Source organism: Falco biarmicus, chromosome 9 (assembly GCF_023638135.1).
Source record: "Falco biarmicus isolate bFalBia1 chromosome 9, bFalBia1.pri, whole genome shotgun sequence".
Classification (NCBI taxonomy): Eukaryota; Metazoa; Chordata; class Aves; order Falconiformes; family Falconidae; genus Falco; species Falco biarmicus.
This window is the reverse complement of record NC_079296.1, coordinates 5,636,500-5,649,553: the sequence shown is the minus strand read 5'-3', so window position 1 is coordinate 5,649,553 and position 13,054 is coordinate 5,636,500. Positions and strand designations below refer to the sequence as shown.

At 39.0% G+C, this 13,054-nt stretch overlaps 1 protein-coding gene across 5 annotated transcripts in view; it reads left to right on the top strand.

Annotated features, from left to right (window-relative positions):
- Positions 1-13,054, top strand: part of TSC1 (TSC complex subunit 1) — a 28,960-nt gene that overhangs the window by 4,569 nt on the left and 11,337 nt on the right. For 2 of the 5 annotated variants that reach the window (XM_056351110.1, XM_056351107.1), the window contains exons 2-12: positions 2,739-2,801; positions 4,298-4,473; positions 5,306-5,409; positions 6,066-6,218; positions 7,912-8,056; positions 9,110-9,264; positions 9,582-9,655; positions 11,109-11,287; positions 11,787-11,896; positions 12,135-12,258; positions 12,633-12,748. In XM_056351110.1, the coding sequence (XP_056207085.1) occupies positions 4,368-4,473; positions 5,306-5,409; positions 6,066-6,218; positions 7,912-8,056; positions 9,110-9,264; positions 9,582-9,655; positions 11,109-11,287; positions 11,787-11,896; positions 12,135-12,258; positions 12,633-12,748 (1,266 nt within the window). In that variant the 5' untranslated portion in view covers positions 2,739-2,801; positions 4,298-4,367. Of the gene's footprint in view, positions 1-2,738; positions 2,802-3,479; positions 3,556-4,297; positions 4,474-5,305; positions 5,410-6,065; positions 6,219-7,911; positions 8,057-9,109; positions 9,265-9,581; positions 9,656-11,108; positions 11,288-11,786; positions 11,897-12,134; positions 12,259-12,632; positions 12,749-13,054 lie in introns of those variants that run through there. The other 3 variants (XM_056351108.1, XM_056351109.1, XM_056351111.1) reach the window with 3 other exon arrangements.

Here is a 13,054-nt window from a genome sequence, read left to right as displayed (position 1 = left end):
GTATTTACAAGTTTTGAAAATCACATCACAAATTGTGGGGCTGGTCATAAATCACACTGACACAGTGAGCCCTGGGAACTGTGCTTCACCTACCAGAACAGTGTTTTCTGATTAAAGTTAAAAGCCTGTTGCCTGTAAACTAGTTATTCAGCTGTCTTTGCTTGAAAAAAGTGTGACGTGATTTAAGACTATTGCTGGAATTTCCCGGTTTGTTTGTTTGTGTTGGGCATTGCAGACCCAATATGATTAGAGGATCTCCAGTCTTAGTCTTACTGAAGATTTCAAATCCATTCCTCACAAATTACTTTATATTCCTGCATTGAGAAAGCTGTTATTTGTTGGTTTGTTTTTTTTTTTTTAAATTGTGACCATTTTGTATAGCAGGGTGATGACATTATACTAGTATATGTAACTTCAGCAGATAAATTTTCCATCTAGTGAAATACCTGTGTGTAATATTGTCCCATTTGTAGATGTGGTTTGAAATACTTTTATTAATATTTTGAACATGGGCTTTTGGAGTGGAGTTTGCTCCACTTTATGTAAAGTACTTCAGCGCGTGATCGACAAGTTTATTTAAAATATGCCGGGTTTATTGGCAGAAGGTCACTTGAGCCATTTTAGTTTAGGGAGCTTGGGAAGTTGTTAGTTACCTGTGTGTATTGTTATCGGCAACTAAGCTTGTGGTATCAACCTTGCTTTTATCTGATTGTAGTGTTTGTGCGTGTCATCGGGCCAGTAGCGTAAAGTTTGAAATCTTCTTACCTACTCAACGTATAACTGGTGTTTTTCCCATCTGCCTGCAAGTGTATTGTTGAACCTGACTTCCTGAACCTATGTAGGGTGTCTGCAAAAGCATGTTTCTTGATTTCACCATGCTATAGAATTTCCTCAGGCAATATCAGAATTAGTGAAACCTGCTGTTGAGGTTTTTACTAGTGTGATGAAGATCTGATCCAAGTTTAATAGTATTACTGTTATTAGTAAGAAAATAAGAAATAAAAGCATTATTTTCATTATGGTGGGGGGTGAGAAATCAAAGAAAAGGGAGTTGACAAGGTCTTCATGGGCTAAAAAAGCAGAGACACTAGGATTTATGCTCCTTTAAATCTCAAAACAGGTTTTGCTTGCAGCTGGTTTGGGGGTGTGGTCACACATCTCTTGTTAACTAGACTTTAAACAACTAATTCATGTTGCTTAGGAAGCTGGTGAATCTATTGCTTAACCATGACTGAGACTGTATCCTGGTAGAAATTGAGACACCTATGTTAGCAAGCCCTTTACAGTCTCAAAGATGGTGTTCTCGGAAATAAAGGAATAGGTTACTTGCAGTACACTTATTTCCCCATATATAGTTCTGCATGCATTCAGGGTATCTCAGTATAACTGTAATTTAGTAAATTAAATACTGCAGTGAGTACTAGAAACTGAAAAAGCAGTTGACTCCTGAAAATCAGTAACAAAGTGGAAGGTTGACTCCTTAGATTGTTGCATGGGTGAGTGAGTGGCTTTAAACTTTTTGAAAGGATGGTGTCACTCTTTGAACATGGCTTCTAAACAGCAAGCTCTTTGAGAAAGAAGCTGAAGCTTGAGTCTGTACCATGTATAGATAAAAAAACCCAACAACACAAACAACACCCCTCTCCCCCCCCAAAAAAAACAACCCCCAAAACCAAACCCCAGAACCCCAAGCCACAACAAATCCCAGCTCTAATCTTTTTGGAAAGCCGAGATCCATTCTGTTCTTGATAAAAAGTGAATCTTCCTCCACCTCAAGTTTCTATTTTATTATCTTTAGTTCAAAGTCTTGCTTGCAGTACCAGCCACTTTTCAGTCTGCAAGTTTTTAAGGTCTTGCCAGCATGGGGCTTGAAAAGAAAATCGCATTTAAATCTGAAACACTTCAATGAGCAGACTCTGCTAGCTGCTTGTAGATGCACTGAAATTTTATTTGTCCTGTTCAGCCGTGCAGCTATGATCATTGAAAACAGAGGGTAGGGGGTTTTATGTTCCAGAATGGTGATCACTGGAACACCTAAAGTTTGTTGCTAGTGAAATGCCTGTTATGAGTGTGGTGCCATATTATCACCTTCGAATTTGCAGTCAGTGCCAGATTAAGTAAGCTGACGTCTTGTGGCCCTAATAAAAATGACCTTGGGCAGTTCTGCAACTACAGAGTGGTATGTTGCAAATGACAAAGTTTACGGGTAGACAGGTTAACTCCTTCTGTCCAGTAACGTTAAACATAAGCTTTCAAGAAAGTAATATGTATATAAGTAATTACAGCATTATCATTTAAAATAGGGCACTGATATATGGCCCTTGGCTAATTAATGTCTAACAATGTTCTGACTAGAATCTAAAGACTTAAACAATTACAGTAATTATTCTAGGTTCAGAATTTGGTAGGGTAAGAGAGGACTTGTTTGTATGTAAGATTTTACCTACGATAAATAAAACTCTTTAGCAGCTTTTGAAGATTCACAGTACAAAACTACAGTCTTGAGAAAGCCGTTTAGTTTGAGGCAATAGCAAAAGTTAACCTGCTGACAATTCTGAAAAAGGCAACTGTGCACCACTTTTTTTTTTCAAACTAAGGACTGACTTTCCTCACACAGCAGGTACATACATAGCTCTGCTATTAGTAAAGAACTTACTGCTGTTCTGAATATACAAGGTTTGATAAGGAAGAAATAAATTGTGCCTTTTGTTAACCTCTTCATGCTTTTTCTTTATTAGTGATCATGAAAGGTGTGTGGCTGACAGCATTGCAGACAGCGGCTCAGCTCATCCACAGAACAGGTGCTGTATACACAACAGCAGTAAAGAAAAATCTTGTGTGTAAACTTGGTATGTGTTGTCTTGCCTTCCATGGAGGAAGTGAAAAATGTGTGCTAGCTGGAAGTAGGAGGAAAGAAGAAACCCTTGCTAATAAAATCTGGTTTGATGTGAAGCCAGATTATTTCTGCCAGTGGGATTGTACAGCCTGGGATTCTTATGGATTAAGAAAAAATTGAATCATGTTGCAATAGATAGATAGATGTGACACCTGAATCCCTCTGTTGCTGATACATCAGAGAAAGCCATTTTAAAAGCCTGAAATGGCTTAGGTTTACTCCTGCTTGGTACTGTGAAGCTGACCAGTCATGTTATCTGCACACTGTTGCATTTAATCACAGAATCATTTAGGTTTGAAAAGATCTTTGAGATCATCACGTCCACTGTTAACCCAGGACTGCCAAGCCCACCATTAAACCAGAAGCGCCACATCTGTGTGTTCTTTAAATACCTCCAGGGATGGTGATTCCACCACCTCCCTGGGCAGCTTGTTCGGGTGCCTGACCACCCTTTCGGTGAAGATACTTTTACTAATGTCCAATGTAAATCTCCCTTGGGGCAACTTGAGGCTGTTTGCTCTTTTCCTGTTGCTTGTTACTTGGGAGAAGAGACTGACCCCACCTGTCTACAACCTCCTTTCAGGTAGTTGTAGAGAGCAGTAAGGTTCCCCCTGAGTCTCCTCCAGACTGAACAACCCCGGTTCCCACAGCTGCTCCTCGTAAGACTTGTTCTAATCTATATGAGTTTTAATATCTATAAACAGTTTTTGCACTGCAGAGTTTTTAATATGTTATTCGTGAATAATATATGTGCAATCAAGGTATGTTGTGCTTCTCAGCCTGTGGTTTAGTACGTGCAGGGTGGCTGAGGAACAGCAGCTGTAGTAACCCAAACTGAGTTTCCTGACAGCTGCAACTTGGCCACGTTGCAAGTATTAAAGTACAAATCTATTAGTATGCAATAATGAAAAGCTGAGGGCAGTGAATTTCTAATCTAGCCAGAGTGGTGAAGAAGGATGTTGAGATGTTTTCTTCAGAGTGTAGACCGCTATGTAAAGGGTTTGAAAGGTTAGTTGAGGTGTTGCTGTAGGAAAGTGAGAATGGAGTGATTCCAGGGAGTTATTTGCATTTTATTCAGAAGTTTAGTCTTCTTGACTGGCCTGGAGAGCAAATCAAAAAAATATGGTAATAGAATGCTCTGATAGTCTATACATGCTAGCCAAGTTCTTCTGCAAAACAGATTAATGTCTCTCTTAAAAAGAGGAAGAAAACTCTGCTTGTGACTCATTGGCTTCTTTGGAAACTTTTCTCTTACAGCTTTTATTACAGGTGTGTAAACTCTAGCAAACATTTCATTGTTAAATGGGCAATACTGCAGAAAAGAAGTAGGGAAGTAATGAGAGATTTAAGATTGAAAGGGAAAAAGGAAAGTTCATTCATCTGCTCTCTCTTCTCTCCTAGTCTGGTAGAGAGGCACCAATGAGGAAGTTCCTGAAATTTTAACCTCCACATTCATGTCAGTACATGCATCATGGCCCAGCAAGGAAATGTTGGTGAGCTCCTCTCAATGCTGGATTCTCCAATTCTGGGTGTCCTGGAAGATATAACAGCTGCGTTCAAGGATAATCTCATTTGTGGTATGTATTCCTTTACGTAATTTGAGGAATTGCTTTCACACCAATAAAGGTAGAATAATGGGGTTTTTTTTCTATCAAACACAGTCTTTGCAAATGCAACTTGAAAGAAACTCTTCATACTTGAGCTTGAAATTGCTTTAAGGATTGAAGCTTCTCTTCAGTCCATTTTGCTTAATGGCCTGCCTCTTGGAAGATCTGTTATGTAATTGTTAAAATGCCATTATAAAATGGCTAGCTTTTCCTGGGGCATAGCCTCAAGTTAGGAGGTGATAGAACTTTCTTTTTCAAATGTATCTAGAAAGAATTAGGTGTTATCCACATTATGGGAAGTAGTGGGATTTTGTTAATTTTAAAAATAAGCAACAAAAAAACCCCAAACAAAACAACAGACTCAGACTTTCTTGAAAAAATGGTTGCTGCTATTAAGGCATCCCTTATCTTGATAGAGCCTTTTCAGAGCGTGAGAGCACTCTTTCATGAACTTGGTCCTCTTTATCTGCTGAAGGGAGAGAATATAAAGTTACTCCTGAACTCTTTTCCTGTACTGGGTAAAACACTGTTGCAGTTCAGGTACTACTAGGTTTTTAAGGTTAGACTGTAATCATTAGTTATTAAAAAAACTCGTTCCCTTCCCTGAGCGGAATGCAATTGCTTGAATGGTTAGAAATTAGAAAATGTAGTTGAGAGGTCTCATTTTCCCAGAGGTCTGGTAAACACTAAGTGCTGGTTTACGTTATTAATTGTGTAACAAGTTGCGCAATGTCCCTGTAACAAATGCTTCACTTTTAGTGTATTGAGAATGTGTGCTTTTTTTCTTGCTGTAAACAAATAGACCGTGGACCTATGCTTGTGAACAACCTGGTGGACTATTACTTGGAAACCAATTCTCAGCAGGCACTGCATATACTGTCCACGTTGCAAGAGCCTCATGACAAGGTAAAAAATTCTTGTTATTTAGCATAGCAGATTTTAGCCTGGTATTGAAGCAGCCTTTAAATAGCATCTCTTAGAATTCTTGTTTTTCCATTCTGGTATAGAATTACCTTGTTGTAGAGATGTAGTATCTCTATAGTAAATGCTAGTTAAATTTTAAAAAAAGCCTTCAAAGGTCTCAGTTTCCTGGGTTGCTTAAAGTGACCCAATTAAGCAAAGAATCTCTACAAATGAAAGTTTTCTGAGGACTGATGTGGTCTCTTTGCAGTGCTGCTGCCACTTGCTCAATGTTGGATGTGTTAGCCTAAAAAAAATTGGGTATTTTGAGAGCAAGTAAGGATTTTTAAATAGATTGAGAGAATGGCACTACAAATTGTTTTACTTCTGCTGATCAGGATTTTTTAATTATTTATTTATGATAAATGTTTTGAAATGCACTGACTGATTCTGGACTGAATGGTTTGCATTTGGCTGCCAGCAGACTTAAATTTATTGCTGGGTTTTATTTGCTTTTGGATCCTGTATATTTGTAAAATGCCCATAGTTTCCATAGTCAGCTGTGGCAAACTGCTGAATATAGATCGGTGAAAAAGAGCATCTACCAGTTAAATGTAAATACCTTTTCTTTTTCTACCACTCTTTGCAAAATCCTCTATCAGCATCTACTGGACAAAATTAATGAATATATGGGCAAAGCTGCTACCCGTTTACCCACTCTCTCTCTGCTGGGACATGTGATAAGACGACAACCATCTTGGAAACATAAGCTTTCTCAAGCACCTCTCCTCCTTTCATTACTTAAATGTCTCAAGGTAAGAACTGTCAGTATTGTCCATCAAACACTTGTACACCTGCTGTAAACATATGTACTTGTTATACAAGACATTTGTTTTCTGTTTTGATGTCGTTTAGTTAAGCTGTGAGAAAAATAAATTGTTGATTAGGACACTAAGCCACAGTGCAATTACATCAGCTAAATATTCTGTGCTGATCTGTTATTACCGACAATCTTGTTTGTAAAAGCCACTGTCACTGTATAACTTGGAGTTAGGAAAGTTTACTAAAACTTTTAGAAAAGTAAGTTAAAGACCATCAGTGAAGTTGATGGATATCTTGAATGTGAATTAATGAGAAATACAATAACTTCCCATTAGCATATTCTGAAATTTGTGCATGTCAGCTGGTATACTGCCCTTGCAGTGTAGATGGGCCATGCAACAGACTATTCCATGGTGAAATTACCTTGGAATTTGCAGGCTTTCCCTTCCTGGCTACAGACCTGCTGGATTACAAGGAAGTAGCTGCTTCTCCATGCTTTTTTTTCTCCCCATCTGCAAATTTATCAGTTATAATACTGTACAGTATTGTAACAGTGAATAAAGAATGGAAAGTGTTTTGAGACCTAGAATGTGTTGTCAGTAATATTGATTAATATGATAGTGAAGAATTTATATTAGTCATATAAGTGACAATAAAATGTAGTCATGTACCAGTGCTCTTCAAAACAAAAACACAACAAATTTTTAACTGCCAAAGAAGCTACAAGTGCTGTTAGTGGAACTCCTGATGGGCCTGACGAGTTCTGTTACCCTTTTCAGTGTGAGTCTTACCTGATTGTGAGAGGAGTGAAGTGTGTCAGAAAGCTGGCAGGAGCAGAACAGAGATGTGGAAGTGCTGGGGATGTGTACAGAGGGATAGTGATGGATGTGAAATATGCTGTGAAAGGGTTATGTCTGACTGAGGGAGAACAGAGGCTGTAGATTACACAGATGAAGAAAAAATCGTAACACTGAATATGTCTGACCAGCCCAAATGGCTTTTGGGAGGTACCAAGACCAGCTCAGCGCATCTGGCCACAGGCTTACCTGTGCTGTTTGCACCCCTGTCCTGACAAAGCAGAGGAAATACCAAGAAAAATGTGCATTAAGCTGGGGAAGCAAGTAGGGAGCCCACCAGGAGAGTTTAAACATTTTCTGTGTCCTGTCCTAAAATCTGATTCTCTGTTACTGATGTCATCTAACTAAAAATTTTTACTGCCACCTCCCTTTCTCTTGGTATGGGTTCTAGTTATTGTTTGAATTACCACTTTATGAGATACTTAGCAGCTGGAGTCATCAACCAGGTTTGATAGAAAAGCTTTTGACCCTTGCGTTGGTAACTGGCCAACATCCTTGAATACCCTGAATCAGATTTGCAGTTTCTCAGGCTCTGAATGCTGTGTGTTCTTAGCTCTGGGAAGGAAGGAAGGCAGTGTGTAAGATACTTCACATACCAGTATTTATTTTTTTTTTCTACTCTATTATGGAACTGTGGTCATGTTCACTTGTTAACTTAAGTCAAGTCTTTATACAGAAAAGCAGCAGCAGAATAGGAGTAAGAATCCCAAATCTTTTCTTCTTAGGGTTGTTATGCATGAAAGAGAAAATAGTCTTGGTTCATTAAAATATTGTAGGTTTAAGTTCAACACTTTTAATTGACTAATGCAGGATTTTCCCCTTCTTGCAGACTGACACAGATGTAGTAGTACTCACCACAGGTGTCCTAGTGCTGATAACCATGTTGCCAATGATTCCTCAGTCTGGCAAACAGTACCTTCATGATTTCTTTGGTATCTTTGGGCGTCTCTCAGCCTGGTGCTTGCAGAATCCAGGTGAGATTTCAACTTTGTTGCATGCAGTTATGGTTTAGTAGTATCCTTGTGACTCTTGCACAGTTGGTGAGCGCATTCTTTTGTGAGACTCTTAATGGTCTGAGATTATTTAAATGCAGAAAATGAAGTATTAGGGCCCACAAACTGGTCTGTTTTTTATAGTTAGCATCAGGGAGTGCTTCTTTGCTCAAAATTTCTAAGTGTCTTAGATTGGTCCATGTGGTGCTGCTACTACATGATGTTTCACTGGACCAAAGTGCTACCCTGATGACAGTGAAAAGCAGAGACTGATCTTAATGGAACAGAGAAGATAAAATGCTAATATTTGAGGCAGATGTTTGGGAATTTGAGATTGCTAGGTATGGATGGGGAGGGGGAAGAAACATGTGAGGTTTTCTTTTAATATGCAACTATCAGCACTCATGAAAGTCTTGGTAGAACTAGGCTTCTCAGTTGTAGCATTGGTTCTGATGAATTGGTTTTGCTGAATTTGTTGTAAGGTGTCTGATATGTAACACAAGTGTTATAAATGTGTCTCATGGCTGTATGAACAAATGCTGTGTTAAGCATATAGAAGTGCTATTCAGAGAGCCATTTTGCATGGCAAGTAGGATTGGAACTTGTAAGATGGCTAGTAAGGTTCAAATCTGTCATGTTTGCTTTTTGTGGGTACAAGCTTTTAGTTTTTACCTTTGAAGTGAAGTAATCCTTAGTTTTTATTTTTAATCAGGCAGGCAGTCTTGCAAACTCTGGCTCACTATCTAGAGGGGTTTCAGGTTTTAACTTGAATAATAAAAAAAATGCTGTGCTTTGAGAACGACAGGATACTGGTTGGAGTTAATGGTCCGTGTCTTAATTTTTGGTTTTGCTGTGAGCTGATGAGTAAGTATTGCTTATACTCTCAGAAGACTTCACAGTTTCGCTAGGGACTATTCATATCTCAGAAGACTTGTTCCAGTTAACATTTTAAATTTAAAAGTACTTTGCTTGCATCCTTAGAAGTTTTATTCTTTTCTCCAATGTAATGAAAAAGATTCTAACTACTTTTTCCAGGTCACGTGGCAGAGATTTATCTTGTCCATCTTCATGCCAGCGTTTATGCTCTCTTTCATCGTCTTTATGGAATGTATCCTTGCAATTTTGTCTCCTTTCTGCGTTCTCACTACAGTATGAAGGAAAACTTGGAGACCTTTGAAGAGGTAGTCAAGGTAAAATGTGTATATTACCTGAGACAAGGAATTCATAGCTGTATAAAGGCAGGTATTTGGCAATTTAATACACTACATTGATTTAACTGAGGGCTGCTCTGCAAAGCAGAATAAAAACTGGCTATTGGAGGACTGAAATCTCAGGTGGGAGCAAGATGCTCTCTTGAAGCTGTGATGATGTGTGTTAGCTTTATCTGTTAAATGTAACATTCTGAACTGTAGGGATCAGTAGCTTGCTCATCACCTTTGTGTAGTTTAGTGCAATGAAAAGATGCTGTACCGATAATACATACTTCTTCTTGCTCTTGCTCATCCAGCCAATGATGGAACATGTGCGAATTCATCCAGAATTAGTGACTGGATCTAAGGACCATGAACTGGACCCACGAAGGTATATATGTTCACTCTGCTATTAGGAAAGGCTAGAAATGAGCAGCTTTTAGCTGGGTTATTTCAGAAGGCTTACAGCAAAACCTTGTCTGTCAGCAGCAGTGTGTGCCAGTGGTGTTTTGCCACCCATATTCATAGGTGCACCAGGTAAACGTGTAGCATTTCTTCATCCAAGCTTACAGCTGGATGAATAAGCAAAAACTGTTGTGGAAGGCCATTAATAATGTTGGGGTTCTGAATTAATTTTGTGTCTGGGATAGAATCTGTCTTCTACTTAACAGTTGACTTTGTCTTAATTTGACTTAACAATCAAACATCCTCATAAAATTCTATAAGAATTTGGTTATAATGAATAAAGGGAAACTACCACTGACTTGCTTCATTGGCTTAAGGTTTGGGTCGTTTATTTTTTTTTTGGTTTGTTGAAGTACTTGGTGGGATTTAAGTGTTTAAAATGGCTTCAGTGTGTCTTGTTTTGGTACCTAGATATTGGTTCAGTTAACAGATCAATTCTTTTAACAGGTATGTCTTAACATTATCAGCTGTATTAGTTTTCTTTAGAAATAGGCTCATTTGCCTGCAGCAGCACCACTTGCTGCTTTTCTCTTGTCTCCACAGGCCCAGCCACTGAAGAGGAGCAATTGACTCTTGTTGCTGCACAGTAGTGCTCTTGCCCTGCTTTTCAGAGCCACTAGGAAAACACTACTAAATGGGAACCCATTGAATATCACAATGCCCAATTTTGCAGGCTTCTCCCAGACAGGGGGGAGGGTGGCGCTGCTAAGGAGTACAATTGGCACAAAACTACCAGTTGAAGCCTTCTGGTTTGGTATCTTGCACATAATAGCTTACATTCAAAAGCAATTTGGCCTTTAACAGATAGCCTTGTGTGCTTTCTCTTCTTTACAGTGAACTGCTATACCCTGAAATATTGGGCAGATCTAATCTGGCTGCTTAATTTAGGGAGAGAAAAAAGTTTTCAGAACGAAGGAGGCAGTAATAATAAAAAGCATTCCCAAAACTTGGGAGGAAAAACACAGACCTCAAACTGGCATTGCAGATGGTGTTTGCTTAAATAATGTAAGATTCCCTCACTGCTGGCATGTCTAAATTTTGACTACCAACATCTGAGTCTAGTTGAGCTGATTTCTACAGCTGCTGAAGCTCAGGATCCACCAACTCTTCGTATGCTGTTCCTCCTTTCCAGAGCGCTCCATGGCAGACCTTTATGGATCTCTGTGTCAAAGCTGTTTGTCTCCTCTTTGAGACCCCCTCTTACAAGTCATCTGGTTGCAATTTCTGTATGGTGCCTTGTTCCAGTTTTGGCTGGGAGCATGCAAAGCTGTCTGGAACAAATGAGCCATCCTACAAGCCAATTCCTCATGTCTCCAGGAACTCTTGTTTGTAACAATAATTGACTAACTTACTCTTTTGGATCCAAAAACTGTCTGCAGGTGGAAAAGACTAGAAACTCATGATGTTGTGATAGAATGTGCCAAAATCTCCCTGGACCCTGCAGAAGCCTCGTATGAAGATGGTTATTACTCTGTGTCTCGGAAACTCTGCACAAGCTTAAAACATCATCAAACTGACCCCAGTGCCAGCCATTACGTTGACACACAGAGCAGCTATGGTAAGACCTGCCTGACACCTAATGAATACCCAATTCCTGGAGGAAAACTCGCCTTACAGCAAAAAGACATCTTACTAATTTATTCCACTTAAAGTCTGATTCTTAGGGCACCATAAAATAGACTGTCATTTAAAAAAAAAAAAAAAAGAAGGAAATATATACATACATGCTCTGGTCATGCAGACATACAGTATGTTTGCAAAGTTGCCTTTCTGCTGTTTCCTCCTCCCCTGTCCCCCCTGCCCCAAAACAACAAACCAACCAAAAAAAGAGCTGTAGCATCTAATATATTCAGTAGATATTTTTTGAGGCTGGAAGAAAAGTCTCTTGTTTGCTAACTACAAATGTGTGTGTTGAATGGAATCAAAATGTTTTGGTTAAAAGCCTCTAGTACTAGCCAGAAGTACATTGATTTGTCTTTAATGTGCTGGATACTTTTAATTTTTTTTTTTTTTTTTTTTTTTTTTTTTTTTTTTAAAAAAAAAACAAACACTTTCAGGGACTTCTACCCCATATTCCACTCCTCGGCTAACACTATCACAAATGCCAGGGCAGCTACCTCAGATTCTGAGCCCACAGTCAATACGGCAGTCAACTGAGCCACAGCAGGTAAAGGAGAAGATGCAGCACAGCATGTTTTTAATGCTTTGCACTTTGTTTGTCGTTCCTCGTGACAGTCTTAAAAAAACTTGTTTCTGAGAAGTACTGTGAATTCTTTAGAACTTAGTGTATATTTCAGATTTAATCCCCATCTGATTTCCTATGTCAGAACCTGGATACAGGTGCTTCACGTGTTCCTTTTCTGAGCTTCACTGATTTGTGTTTATTGTGTATTGCTTTTACACAGGTTACCATCTGGAGTCCTTCTGCAGTTTGTGGTATGACCACTCCACCAACCTCCCCTGGAGTTGTCCCATCAGAATCATCCCAGTCTGCATCACAACCTTACAGCAAAGCTTTTGGCACATCTGGTGCGTGCTGAATTTTGGAATTAGGCCTTCAAGGTTTATTATAATAGAAATTTTGGCTGTAAATTTTGCTGTCAGCTTGAACAGGAATGCCACAATTTGATAGCCTTAAGTCATTACTTCCATGAACTGAGTACTTGGTCATCTAGAGCAGTGCTAATGCAAACACTGAGACAGGAAATAAGTTACAGTGAATTAAGAGCCAAAGTCTGAAGCAAGCCTTTTGGAAACTGCACTTTTATCTTGATAAATAGTTGAAAGAGATTAAGTAGTAAATGGTTGAGATAGTGTTTGAATGTACAGTTCTTCACATACAATATTTGGCTGAAAGGAGGCAGTGGGAGCCTGCTGAGAAAGCTTTTGCTCCTCTATTTCAGCAGGGGGAAAAGGAACACCTTTGGGAACGCCAGCCACATCTCCTCCTCCATCCTGCACTTCAGATGACTTTGTGCATGTTTCACTCCCTTCAGCTGCTGCCACACCTTCTAAAAAGGTATAATAAAGTTCTTTTGCCAAACAGATCTGATTATTTTTTTTCATTGGCTTGCCATACAGGCAGGAACCATAACAGAGAAAGAAAAATCAGAGTAACTGATTTACAAAACACGTTGCAATTCATTGCAAAACCTAATTTTCTTCTCAGTTTAGACAACTATTGCCTTTTCCACGGTGCACGGTTTTAAGACTTCTTATATTGGCTTGCTATTTAAGCCATGTATTTGAAGGAATTTCCTTTCTATGGAACTGACCAAGGGGTTTGTTTCCAACAGATGTCTGATGCAGAGAATCTATGTTGAGT